At 34.4% G+C, this 14,296-nt stretch overlaps 1 protein-coding gene across 3 annotated transcripts in view; it reads right to left on the bottom strand.

The window, feature by feature from the left end:
* LOC121321885 (E3 ubiquitin-protein ligase MARCHF8-like) overlaps positions 1 to 14,296 on the bottom strand; it is a 103,534-nt gene that overhangs the window by 20,601 nt on the left and 68,637 nt on the right. For all 3 annotated transcript variants that reach the window (XM_041261218.1, XM_041261216.1, XM_041261217.1), the window contains exon 3: positions 5,823 to 5,873. In XM_041261218.1, coding sequence (XP_041117152.1) covers positions 5,823 to 5,873 — 51 coding nt within the window. The remainder of the gene's footprint in view (positions 1 to 5,822; positions 5,874 to 14,296) is intronic.

Raw genomic sequence — 14,296 nt, 5'->3', positions numbered from 1 at the left:
CCAAGATTAATTCCGGTTACATTATATTATAAATTATTTTGCCATTTCAGGGGCGTCCCAAAAAAAGACACATTGCAGTACACAGTACACACATTAAGTATGTACTACATATTGCATGTGTTTCTGTATTTTCTTCAACACTTGTATACAATACCATATGGTAGGTCTAAAGATTGGGATACTTCTTTTAAAAAGGGGCTTAGTTCAGCTTTAATTTAGAAAATGTATTTAACTTTTGCTTTTTGAACAACTATTTAAAAAGTTTAAAATGACATGCCTTTATATCAAAAAAACTGTAAATGCTCCATAGCTTTATAGTAGGTTTTTAGAAGTCTAAACGTTTGTTACATTTAGAAACACAGTACTGTCAAATTCCGTTAATGAGTTTAATTTAGCAGTTGACTACAAATATATGCAATTTAAAAAGTCTAAGAGGCTTACTAGACACAGCCTCTTGTTATCTTTCCAGGCAGAGGAAGCACCTAAATGCAGACCAACCGCAGTGTGCAGGGTTTGTGTTTAAAAGACCACATATCAGCCTTGAGGCCTAATTACTTGGCGCACAGTTCTGAATGTTCTACATGGTGGCATAAGGATTTGCTGCAGCAGCACTTTGTATGCAGAGCCTCAGCTCATCTGTTTATTAGTAGCTATGACAGCCATCTACCAACTGTGGCCTCACCAGGCAGGGCAGAAGTACCCTCCAGCCAGAAAGCCAGTATACCCCATAGAGTACTCTAGATTCCATGCGGACTGAGTCAGCCCCAGCCAGAAACTGACCACACATCCTTCCAAAAACAGTATGGAATACAAGTCTAGAGAAGCAATGCTAAGGCCCCATCAAGATTACCGAGAACAGTTCACATCACTCCAAAAAAATACATAAATTGCACTTGGGAAGGTACAGAAAAGGTTAAAATAATGACATCTCTTCAGCCTAGGAAAAAGAAGGGAAAGCAAACATGTATTTTCATTTTAAAATGGATATCTGGCACTATATTTTCCTTTCATATTTTCTCATCAAGACAGCACATAGAAAGAGTTTGGAAGTTTGAAAACAGTGACAGGAGACACCGATTGGCTGATAAATAGCATTTTTAGTTTCTTTGACTAAGGCCAAAATGTGAAAGTGCTATCATCACATACCACAAAACGGGAAAGTAACGATTAAAAAAAAAAAAAGTTAAGTCATTCCAAGTAATCGGACAATATCTAATATAGTTCACCACCCCCACCCTTTTTGAGCATTCATGTTACTACACTATGTACAAAAAGATGTGTATTTTCATATACAATTCCACATCTCACGATGGCCTTAGGAATCTCTCCATGGCTGAACTATAGCTTGTACTGAAAACCTGCAATACTTCTAAAAAACAAATAGTGTGTATGCGCTCTAGTGACATATACAGTGATAGTAGGGAGCAAATGTTTTAGTTTTTGGTTTTTTTGCAAAAAATTAAAAATTCCGCAGGAGACAGCAAATTCCATTATTTTTTCTGCTAACGTGGAATCCTGAAGAGACTATTATATATATATATATATATATATATATATATATATATATATATATATATATATATACATACACACACACACACACACACACACACACACACACACACACACACACACAGTCAATCGTACAAACTAAAACATATACAAAAAAGTGCATGTACAAAATGCACATTAAAAGAGTTGGATATAGTAAGCTTTGGCAAAATATCACCCTGAATGAGGGTAAATGACTCTTGGGGTTTAATTATTATTATTAATTTTTTTTTTAATCCGCGCTGTCCGATTTTTACCCACAAGCCAGATAATAGTAAATTAGCATTTTATATGTGAAGTGTTCCAAATAAATATACATTCTGCATGACAAAATGCACAATTTGAAATGAAGTTCCCAAATTATACACAACATTATTATTTTTTATTTCCATTTGGCTGCTGCTTGCTGGTGGGAGAGCCGCCTCCCTGTACGCTAGTTGTTTCCATAACAGCGAATTATGCTTCCATTAATTTTTCCTGATCTCGTTAACATGAACTTTGATTAACAAGTTCCCCTTATCTAGTCGTTGAGACAGGAAGTGATGTAGGTGACCTGCAACAATTAAACTTTCTAACGAGAAATGCGTTCATTAACAATCTCATCGACTCAATTTCAAAGCATTAAAGGATTGATTTAATGAACACATTTCATTTGAAATCACTTGCTACTAAAGCTCTTGTTACTATACCATGAGTTTGATACAATAACGACTGGTTTTTGAAAATCCTGTCCAGAATGTGTTGTTTATAGAGTTGACAAATAGAGGTTTCCTCAAATCATAGACTGGGCTCTGGCTTAAATTTGAACTAAAACAAACAAGCAAAATAATCATTTTTTTTAGTGAGGAACAGCATGACAAGCTACTGAGCTGTGGCAGCACTGGCTTACACACACACACACACACACACACACACACACACACACACACACACACACACACACAATTTTCTACTCTGATGCACTGAGCATCAACAATTTCTCAAAGCCTCCACTGGTGTTTTCTACCTGAACATAAAGAAGGAAAAACACTGAGTGAAATCGCTTGCATCCCTTGATTTTCAAGATGCGGTATCCGAAGCATAATCAACAAGTACAGAGAAATATCATCTGTAATTGACAAACCCAGGACTGGAAGCTGTCTAACAAGGATGAGCAATACTTGAAGATTATACCCTTAAGGAATAGAAAGAAGACAAGGGTTGAAGGCAGTTATAATTAAAGGCAGCCATAATTAAAGTTAAAACTCTTAGCTTCTATGGCTTATTCTCAGGTTATCTCTTTGCACTTGTAATCACCTAAATGTATTCTGGGTCACAGTATGTTACTGACGAAAAGATAAAATGGGTGATTACTAAAGATATACACATCCGTTTTTTATTTGTCTGATTTGATGGTTATGATTTTACTAAATTTAGGACTGAGATGTCACAGTCGATTTTCTTTTTTTTTAAATCTTTAACATGCATGTTAACACTTACATTAGTTATCCAGGTGTGGATTATCCAGTTTAACTCTGCTACACAGCAAAGCTGCACCATTTCCAGTTTGTAAGCAGTGAAAATCAAGCTTCCATAAAAAAAAAAAACACTTAACTTGAGAAGTGAAAGCCATGCAAGATTAATAAAAGCACATGAATTACAGCTACAAAGCCATGGGCCCTACAGCAAGACTGTGTTCTTGTGTCTTGGCAATTTCCAATATTTTCTGTTATGCTTCTAAATTCTATGACCCAATAACGTTATGACAACTAATTTTTTAAGTAAACTGTTCATAAATAAAAGCCCTAAAAATAGATACAATCATCTGAAATATTACATTAACCTTTAACTTAATATGCCTCGTGTCTTTCTAACAAGTTTAAATAAATTACAAGAATATCCTATGCATTTAAGTGTATTGCATTATCTTATATTGCTGCCTACAAGCACTTGCTGTATATCTGGTTTGGCTTTTTTTATAACCAGATTACTTCTTTTTCATTTTTGGAAACAATTGAATAAATCTTACCTTGTTTGTACTTTCCATAAGCTAAATGGGCTTCAAATGTGCAGTTTTGAAATAAACACATGTTGTACTGTAGCACACATGTATTTTCATTTTAAAATATGATACCTGGTACTACTTGAGGGAAAATGGCATTGCTGTGGCACATTACAAGGTAATAACGAAACTCCCAAGTAAATTAACTGGAACAAGAGATGCCACAGCAATGTCATTAGCACTATTATACTACAACTTTTTAACAGTATTTATTTATTTACCTCTGTTTAAAAATAATCATTGTAGTCTGAATCAGTGTCCCTGTGAACTGTTGTATCAATAAGCATTGATTCGTTTTCTTTATCAAGTTATAACAGAACAGCTGATCTTAGAAAACAATGGGAAAGCAGTGTCTGGTTTGTTGTATAATTAATATTAAAGCTTTCAGTTCTGATGTCTTATTCTCAGGTTATCTGTTTGCACCTGTAATCATATAAATATATTCTGGGTCCTCATGTAATAATAATAATAATAATAATAATAATAATAATAATAATAATAATAATAATAATATGCTTGAATAGCATATCACAAACTTGGGTACATGCTCCAGTCTTGGGCTAGCACAAAGCCTTTGAACGTGTACTTACCAAAAAGTCACTGTACTGTACCCCCTGACACCTTTATGTATTGTGAAACTTCTGAAATAATGATTTCAGTGTATTCATTGAAAAAACTTGGGTTGAGAAAGATCTACCCACAATGACATACAGTACAGTGCATTCACTGATTTTCTATCTGGGATAATTAGTACAACCACAAACATCTACTCATCAATTACTGAATAACTGAAAAGGACACATTACCCCAATTAACTACAATTACCCTCCTGATGTCAGACTTTTAAGTGGAGCGCTAAACATTTACTTAAATAATAGAAACAAAAGTCAATATTATTCTCAACAGAATTGAAAGGAAAGCCTTGCCAGATATATATTTTCTCTGAAGTAAATTATTTGTTATTTTGTGAATTCAGCTCTTGAAAGATGATGAAGGATGGGACCATGGCAATTTATTTAAAATGGTATTAATTTTTATATAAAGTATTGAAGTACAGTATTGCACAAGAGCTTGCAGAATTGCAATTTTACTAATAAAAAAATACAATTGGCACTTAAACCTCCCATAATATACTGAAATGAATTGCTGAAATACCAACAAAACAAGTTAATAATGTATTTACTTGTACAGTTCCAGACATCTCAGAGTTTATCTTAAGATCACTAGAACCCAGTGTTTTTCACAAATACAAAATATCCACATTGCTAATTTCTAAGTTGATAAGTGTAATTGTGACATACGTGCCAGGAGAGACAAACAGGTACCTTCTTATTTTTAAACAACATCTTAACCAAGTTTCATCCCTTATTTGATAGCACGTTTTTCTATAACTCAAGGACACCTCCACTATTTCCCTATCACTAGGGATGTGCTTCCCCAGTGGTGGATAAGAGAACAGGTCTGCAATTTCACCTAAACATAGTCATTTACTCTAGTAAAGCAAAAACATTATCCGTTCTCATCTTGTCACACTCTGTGAAGACATCCCTAGTATTGGTCTCTTTCAAAAAAGTAGAAAAGTGCTACTGTCAGGTAAGGCACTTCCAGAGACAAGTATATATATATATATATATATATATATATATATATATATATATATATATATATATATATAAATTTAAAATGTAAAATTTGAAAAAGGAAGACTGCTGTGTACCAAAAGGAGCCAAATCAAAAGGAAAAAGGTAGCTTAGGTACACAAATGTGAATAATTGATAAAACTATGTTTTAGACTACAAGTCCTTCAGTTGGATGTTATTAGTTCTACTGCTACTGCTTGTTGCTTTCTGGTCTTCCTTTCATGGAGTGCTTTGGTTGCATAGAAGACCGATATGCATGCATGGTCCTGATTGTTACAGTGCAGTGAGACTGGAGTGGGTCTGATCTCACAGTGCTGGCAGGATTTAGCATCATTCTTCTCATGTCAAAAGATCTATGGGTAATTTGCTTAAGTCTTTTCATTCTCTATTCGACAGTCACAGGTCCTGAAGCTCAGTAACACTAGAATGGATAATTCAGAACACTGGATCACACAGTATGTTATTCATAAGGTTTTAAATCAATAGAAAAACTGTGTTTAATTGTACTTATGCCTAAAAGAATTTACCGTACCATTATTTTATAAGACGACACACTGACAATCAGTTTCATTTTCAGGATTCTAACATACCTTTGAGATGTTACTTGACCGGCTTGCAGAATGCCCCAGTGGCTTCTCATTCTGTAAAAGAGAAAGTAATTTGATTTGTGCCTGAATCAATAAAATATCTAAATCTTCGGCAAACACATTAGAGTAGGCATTGGGGTGGAGGGAATACTGAAGGTACATTACATTAATAACACTGGTGGTGGGGAGGGGGTTTCTATCTTTGAAACCTTTTAGGGAAATTAACGTGCAGCGACGAATACAAATATTTTAGAACAGTGCTGTCCTTTCTTCAATAATATTTCCGCTCCTCTCCAAATTCCAGTTTTGAAAGCCCTGTTTAGGAACACTATGTATTTGTTCAGAGATTTCACTTGTCATTCAGATAATGTAATCTCATAGAGCAGCAGTTGTAAATCGAACTTTGAACCTCAGAGATGTTGTTAGATTCTAGCCAAGTATTAAATCACAAAGTATGAACTATAACCTATAGTACATTCTGTCATCTGATCGGTATGTTATCAACCATTGAATAGATGTTACTAGTATTTATCAGTCCATTTTAATGAGGCTACCAGCAGGTTTAGCAGGTTATTATCAGCCATTGACTGCAACCTGATCTCACAGCAAAACCGTTCTAAATCACAAATAACTAAAATCGGTATAAAGGCAACAAATGGATAAACGTTTTGAAAACATCCAATTTCACCTGCAAAGCATTGTGGTTGATGCAGCAAAAATGCTGAAATAAGTTATGTAGGTGAAAACATTACCATGATAACATTTTTGCTTCGAGATCAGGTTGCAATAATGGCTGATAATGACCTGCTAACCCTGCTGGTAGGCTCAGTAGGTAACTACTGCCTCATTAAAAATTGGACTGAGAAATACTGATAACCTCCACGCAATGGTTGACAACATACCGATCGGGTGATCCTGCAGACTTGTTACAGTTAGTGTGGGTAATAAAAAGATATTCCAGAAGTATTGGGAGAAAGGAGTTGCTGAGTTATTGGAGCTGAGGTGATCAGTTTATGTGTAATACTTTTAAAAAAATAATCTGTTACAGTTACAAGTTACTTGAACAAAACTGTAACTAGATACAGTAACTTATTACTTTGAAACAAACAAAACTGTAACTAGTTACAGTTACAAATAGTTACTTCTCATGCACAGTTTACATTTTACAGATTTCATTTTTTCACATAAAATGTATTGCATTACCAGATTTAGTTGCCTGTCTGAAAGGAAACATTGCAGTTACAAGTTAATGAAAAATTGTATCAGATTACAATAATGCGTTACATGTAATGCACTTCTTCCCACTGTGTGGGAAAGCCAAGTAAATGCTTAAGGGGTGCAGCTGACAACGTCATTTTGTGGTAGATATTATAGGATACGCATTTCTTTTGGTCTTGGGTTTACTTAAGGGAATTTTGCACATTACAAAGAAGCATAAATTCATTAGAAAAAAAATGTAAGACAGATTCCAAGATGGATTTATTTTAAAAGATTTAAAACAAGTCAAGCACATTTGTTTCGGGCTGACTTGGCTGACACATGGGCCTGTTTGATTTGATGCAAAATAATACTCATCTGCTTGAACTGGATGTGAACTTAAAATAACTATTGTTGAATGTAATATGCAACACTGTTCAACAAAACACAAGTCTGTGAAGCCATATGGCTTATTTTACTGATCTGCATTCATCATAATATGTGAAACTTCCTTTTCAAACCTGACGATAAATGGAGATCAGAGCTTCCTATGGTTATATTATCTGGAGCAATTCCAGTTTCCCCAGGAAATGTTTTTTTTTTGTTACATTTGAAATTTGTTCAGTCACCTCATTTTGAAGTTTTATTGGCCAAGCCTTGGAACACCCTTGCGACAAGCTAATTTTACAATAAGCAGTTTCTTTAAACAACTCAAACAGTAGATTATAAAAGTACATTTTATTCATTTACATAATATTCTTTATTAACAAACATTTGCATAATGCCACACTGCCAATGTCCAAAATCATTCTTCTGGAGCATCTCTCCTGAGCCAAAAAACCTGACTTTTGCATGTACTGTCAGCTGTACTGGCGCATGCTTAATGAAGCGTTGTATAAGCTATATTACATCAGCGTGGGAACACAATAGTCTGTGTGACAAACTTTCCATAAGGAAGGAACTTGTACCTGCTTTCGTTTCTGTAGTAATTTCACACTGTATATGTTTCGTTCGCACGTTGCATTTTGATGTATTATTAAGATGAATGTTGCACTCAATAATAAAAAATAAAAAAAACACGTCTGTGCTGTGTAAGTGGTTGTGGGGAAAAGAAAACCCAAGACGGAGTTGCTCTCATTTCCAACTAATGAAGGAACCTACCCACAATTATAGCAGCACTGTGTTATTTCAATAAACGTCCCCAAAGTCCTAAATATAGCTCCAGCTGTACAATGTGAAAGATTACTACAGAAACGAAAGCAGGTACAAGTTCCTTCCTTATGGAAAATTAGACGGACCATGTTTGTCACACAGACTAGTGTGTTCCCACGCTGATGTAATATAGCTTATACAACGCTTCATTGGACGTGCGCCAGTACAGCTGACAGTACACGCAAGAGTCAAGTTTTTTGGCTCAGGAGAGATGCTCCAGAAGAATAATTTTGGACATTGACAGTGCGTCATTATGCAAATGTTTGGATGCATACTGATTATTATACAATGACCAAATACATTCGGAACAGCAAAGTGGGACAGTTTATGTTTTATTTTTCATGTAGTGCTGATGTACCCTTAAATGATTGAACCACATAATATTCCCAATTCCAATTCCCATTCCCACTTCCTTTAATCAATTCCACCACATCATTGATCAAAATTGCAATTAGCAGTATTCTGTTAAAATGAGCTTCTCACACAGTGGCAACACATTAATTAAACTTTAATTAAGTAAGTAATTAAGTAATTAAAAGTCACTTGTAGTCAATTAAATTGGCTTCAAATGAAAGCAGTTGAACAAATCACAGTAATTATTACATCTCTAAAATATTCATTGCAATTCCAATCCCTTTGAAGGAATTGGAAATTGATTTTTAAAAAGAATTGTAATTGGAAACAAAGAAACTACAAAATGATATGGCAAAAAGTCTACCAGAAGCCCCAACAGTAGTATAGTACAGTATTTTCAATTTTTGTCAGTCAAGTATATGAAAACGGTATGTAGGCTAATTCAATACTTTAACACAACATTATTCAGCAGGTTTCATTGGACTTTATGAAGCAAAATTACAGTTTTGGCCTGCGTCTCAAATACGAGTACAGTGATGTGTGGATTAAAATTCGTCAACAAAAGAAGTGACTGCCCGAGTTTACAAACAGGAATGTGACTGACTGCACTTTAAGTCATTTTCTTATATGCGTAATTGAGGTTGTATTTTTATAAATGCATCTTTATTTTTAAAATGTATTTATTTTTTCAATTTGAGGGTGGGAAATTTGGTCTAGGTCTTAAATTCGAAGGAATATGTCAGGCACTTCTATAGGGTTATGCAAAACCTTTGTCCATAGCTGTAGGTCAATGGTAACACTGTGATACACCAGCTGAACCTATGCCACAATTCCACCTGCACCACAAAACCAGTCAGTAGAACTCAATCTGATCTATTTGCAATATCAATCTGGAGCTGCAGTCGGTTTCATCTGTGGTCTACAATGAACAATCCAATCTGCAACCAGGACATGTACTGTATCACATTTTTGTAGAATTGCTATTTATAATTTAATTCACCAACCTCCAATAATTCTATGACAGTAAAATATATTCACAGCTTTCCTATTCAATCCTCTTGGGTTTTTTTCTTTTTCTGCAGTCAGACATTAAAACATCTTTGGCATTGGACAGTCATTAGGTACGTACATGGATGACGTTAACTTCTATTTCACAGACCCCAATTAGCATTAATGTTTCACTACCTTACAGGTAACAATTATTGCATGTAGGACACTGCCTCAGCCAATCAAGATGCAGCATGTGAGGTCGATATCTACCAGTTAGTATTTAGAGACTTGACAGATCCGTTGTTAATAATATTACAGTGTAATTAATCAGAGACCTATCTAAACGTTTATGTTAACAATGTAAAATATATTTAAATGGTAATGTTTTGTACTCCAGCAGTACCTGAAACAAAACTTACAACTGCTAACAATAGTAAGTTCAAAATTTTGACCAACAAGTCCTCTGAATGTATCAGGAAATGAAAAACAAAGCAATATTTGAAATATTTCGTTGAAGAAAAGAAAACCACTCTGAAAACTGAAATGACATTTCTCACCATTTCATGTAATGAAAAAAAAAAAAAGCTCTATATTTGAAAACAATACAACTAAATACAGGGGGAATTATGTACTATGTAAGAATTCTTAAATACTGCACTGTTACAGACCTAGAAATACTGCACTGTTACAGACCTAGAAATACTGCACTGTTACAGACCCAGAAATAATGCACTGTTACCAGACCAAGAAAATATGCTTTTCTGATTGCATAAAGATTGCCTAAAGCCCCTGTCTGCTTTTACTTAAAACCTAAAGTATTTCTGCACATCTGCTTGATGTTTGAAATCATGTAGTATGAAAACAGGCTTGTGAGGGAAATATCCATTGGAAGATAATTGCAAAAATAAGTATTGAAGCAGGATTTACAAAGCATTCAATTTGAGGAACTGCAGTACAAGTCATGTGCTACACAATCGACAGGTCATGTATAACATAAAAATAAATCCTCAGTATGAAGCAACTGGACAAGGTTTTTTTGTATTTTGTTTATTTTATTAAAACGAGTGGAGAGGGTTACTTGCTGCAGAAGATACAAAACATACCACAAACTATAACTGTCTAGCAGAAATGGAAAAAATTACATTTCCTCTTCCTTGACTGACACAAGGATCTTTACTTTTTTGATGCGATAATTTATTTATAAGATAAATAAAACTTTGCTGTTGCATTACTAGTAAACACTAATTCATTTTGGACTAATATAACTTATTTTTGTTACTGAATTCTCAGAGTACCAACTCTTTCAGCAATCATTTCTTCAATCATATGACTTCATCAAGAGTGTTTCAGACGTTCTACTTTAAATTACAAAATAATATTTTATTAAAACCTGTTTATTAAAGCATAAAAATTGTGAGGGGGGGCTAACTTTCCCAAAATATCAAATTAGTATGGTTTATAGTAGTACAGAGCACTCAACCCTTCAGGCTTTGGGGCCAGCCACCCACTTAGGTCATTATCTGCCAGTTAGAGACCTCCACGTCAGTCATTAATGCTTAGAAGGGGACATAGAAGAGGAGACACACACACACACACACACACACACACACACACACACACACACACACACACACACACACACACACACACACACACACACACACACACACACACACACACACACACACACACACACACACACACACACACGTACTGGAGTACATCACTTTCTTTTGGGCTAGTTCTATCGGCTGTTAAGGTAGCTGTCACAAAGCCAATGATCAAGAAACATAACTTGGATCCAACAATTCTACATAATTATAGGCCTATTACAAATCTTCCTTTTCTTGCAACAATATTAGAAAAGGTAGTTGCAAATCAACTGCATCCATTTTTGACACAAAACAACATCTATGAAAAATTTCAGTCTGGTTTTCGCCATGCACATAGTACTGAGACAGCTCCTGTTAATGTAGTAAATAATCAATTAATTGGCACTGACTTAACTGGTTATTCATCAGTTTAAATGCTGCTTTTGATACCGTGGATCTCTCTATCTTAATCAATCGCCTGCAAACTTTTGTGGGTTTATCTGGAGTTGTTTTATCCTAGTTCAAGTCTTATCTTTCTGATAGGTCTCAATTTGTTTTAACTGGGAAAATCTGCATTGTCTGAATTAGTTTGTGGTGTTCCACAGGGCTCTATTTTAGGTAATTTATTACATTCCATTTATATGCTCCCTCTAGGTGATATTATAAGCAAACATGGAATGAATTTTCATTTTTTTTGCAGATGACACCCAGCTGTATTTGTCTCTAAAACCTGGTGATGCCTCTTTTGGGACCAATATAGTATCTTGTCTTACTAATATTAAGGGCTGAATGTCTCAAAATATTGAATGAAGAAAAAAACTGAGGTTTTGTTAGAGGGTTCATCAAAACCAGCTAGATAAACCTGAATCATTTGGCCTGGATTTCAGCAGATTACCTTCTGAACCTGTACTAGAAATGAGAAATTTAGGTGTGATCTTCGACCGTACTCTTTCATTTGAGAAACATATAAAAAAAAGATTACAAAATTGTCTTTTTATCATTTGAGAAATATTGCAAAGGTTAGACCTGTAATCTCTACATCTGACGCTGAAAGACTAGTACATGCCTTTGTATCCTCCAGAATTGATTATTGTAATACATTATTTTCTGGCATCCCAAAATGTTTATTGTCTGATTTGCAACTGGCTTAAATTCTGCTGCTAGAATCTTGACTAAAACCAGAAAAAGAGAACATATCACCCCAGTGCTGGCTTCTTTGCACTGGCTTCCTGTACATTTTAGAGTTGATTTTAAAATACTGTTATTAACTTATAAGGCCCTAAATAAACTGGCACCAACCTATTGTATGTTTGTTTTGTTTTTATAAATGTTACTATTGTTGTCCTGTATAGTGCTTTGAGATACACCTGTATGAAGGGTGCTATATAAATAAACTTTTATTTAATGTGGTATTCCAGTTGTCATGAAACTCAGTATTAAAATGATTTATCATAAGTTATGAGAGTATCAGATTCAGGGGATATAGGTGGTGTTTGTCTGTTCACACATCTGGGGAACTGCTTATTAAATTGTAACACATATTTCACTGCTAAATTCTACACTATTCTGTACATACTGTTGACATATTTCATAGTCATCAACAGAGAGCCCTAATTTTGAATGTACAGCCATGGTGGTGCATGTATGTTACTGATATACTTGTTATGCGGTTAAAAATGGTGCAAATTGCTATTTGGATTTAAAAACAGAATAAGTCTTTCCAATATCGCTGTACACAGTACCATCAGACAGCAAGATCATAAATGAAAGTACATATTAAATATACTCCTGAGTGTGTTAATGGTGATGTTCCACAGAAACAGGTTCTTACCAATGCTATGTTTTAACTCCCTTGATGACAGACAATTTTATTAGGTTCCTAAATGCTTGGGCTGGCATCAAGGAAATTGAAGGAGCTGATCATAAATCCTATATTATGCTCTTAACCCTGTACAAGTAAAACAATATTTGTTTAAGGATCCAGCTGGTGTCAAGTGTACTGGACTAAAAATGAATTAATTATGGAAGAGAATATAAAGACAAAATTATGAAAACTTGACCAGATTGAAAAGACCCCATCTGGACTACTTGATTTGACATCCAGCATGCAGAGTGCAAAGCAACACACAGTTAACAAGATCAAGCACAGGAGAAAGAAGTATGGAGATTACTTCACTAATAAGGAACTGGCCAAATAACAAAACAGAGAAATCATCAAAATAATTAACTTCCACTGAAATCCAATGTAATTTTGATTTACCTCGTCATTTAATGCATGGTTATGATGACAGATGTTTCTGTAATTCTTTCTTTTTTTAATGGTTGGTTAAGATTTGGGGGGGGGGGGTTGTCACCTGAAGATACTGGTGATTCATCACCTTGTGAAAACATATAAATGTTTATTACAACCAACATATTTCTAATAATATCCAGCAATTATTAATATTGTGTGTGGAACACTTAGATCACTTGCTCTAAAAATATGTATTTTCTATTTTCATTTTATGCACAAGCCATTTTCTTTACTGCTACACAATATGTGCCTATATTCCAAGTAATAGCATTTTTGGATTTAACCATTAACCCAGTGTTAAATCTTCAGCATTTTATCTACATTAAATATCCATTTCAAACAAGCTGGCCAGTTTAAAGATATTTATTTAACATTCAGTATTTATTCACAGTCTATTCCAAATGCACTTTCATATTGCACATATGTAGTATTATATATGTTAATATTGTAGTCATTTATATTAGTGATTCTTGTCATGGGTTATCTGTGCTGCTACCACATTTAAAATATGCTGTGCATGACATGAGGACTTGTTATCCCTTACTGCATTGTGGCCAGCATACTGGACAGGTTTTATTTCACAACATGTTTTTAAATGTTTTTATAGTAAGTTTTGCTTGAATTGTTATCATACTGTTTCTTTAAAAACAATAAAATCAATAACGAACATTTCTGTACTGTGGGTATTGTCGAGTGGCTGAAAACTAGACATTTTGTGTTTTCATTGAACGTGATGGTCTCGAGGAGTCGAATGGGCCATAAAAATTTGGAAAAGGATCACTTTGGGGTTTTGAAACATGCTTTAGCAAGTATAATTTTCTTTACATTTTTTACAACTC

The sequence above is a fragment of the Polyodon spathula genome, chromosome 10, assembly GCF_017654505.1.
Source record: "Polyodon spathula isolate WHYD16114869_AA chromosome 10, ASM1765450v1, whole genome shotgun sequence".
Lineage (NCBI taxonomy): Eukaryota > Metazoa > Chordata > Actinopteri > Acipenseriformes > Polyodontidae > Polyodon > Polyodon spathula.
Note: the sequence above shows the minus strand (reverse complement) of the source record. Positions and strands in the feature narration are given on the sequence as shown.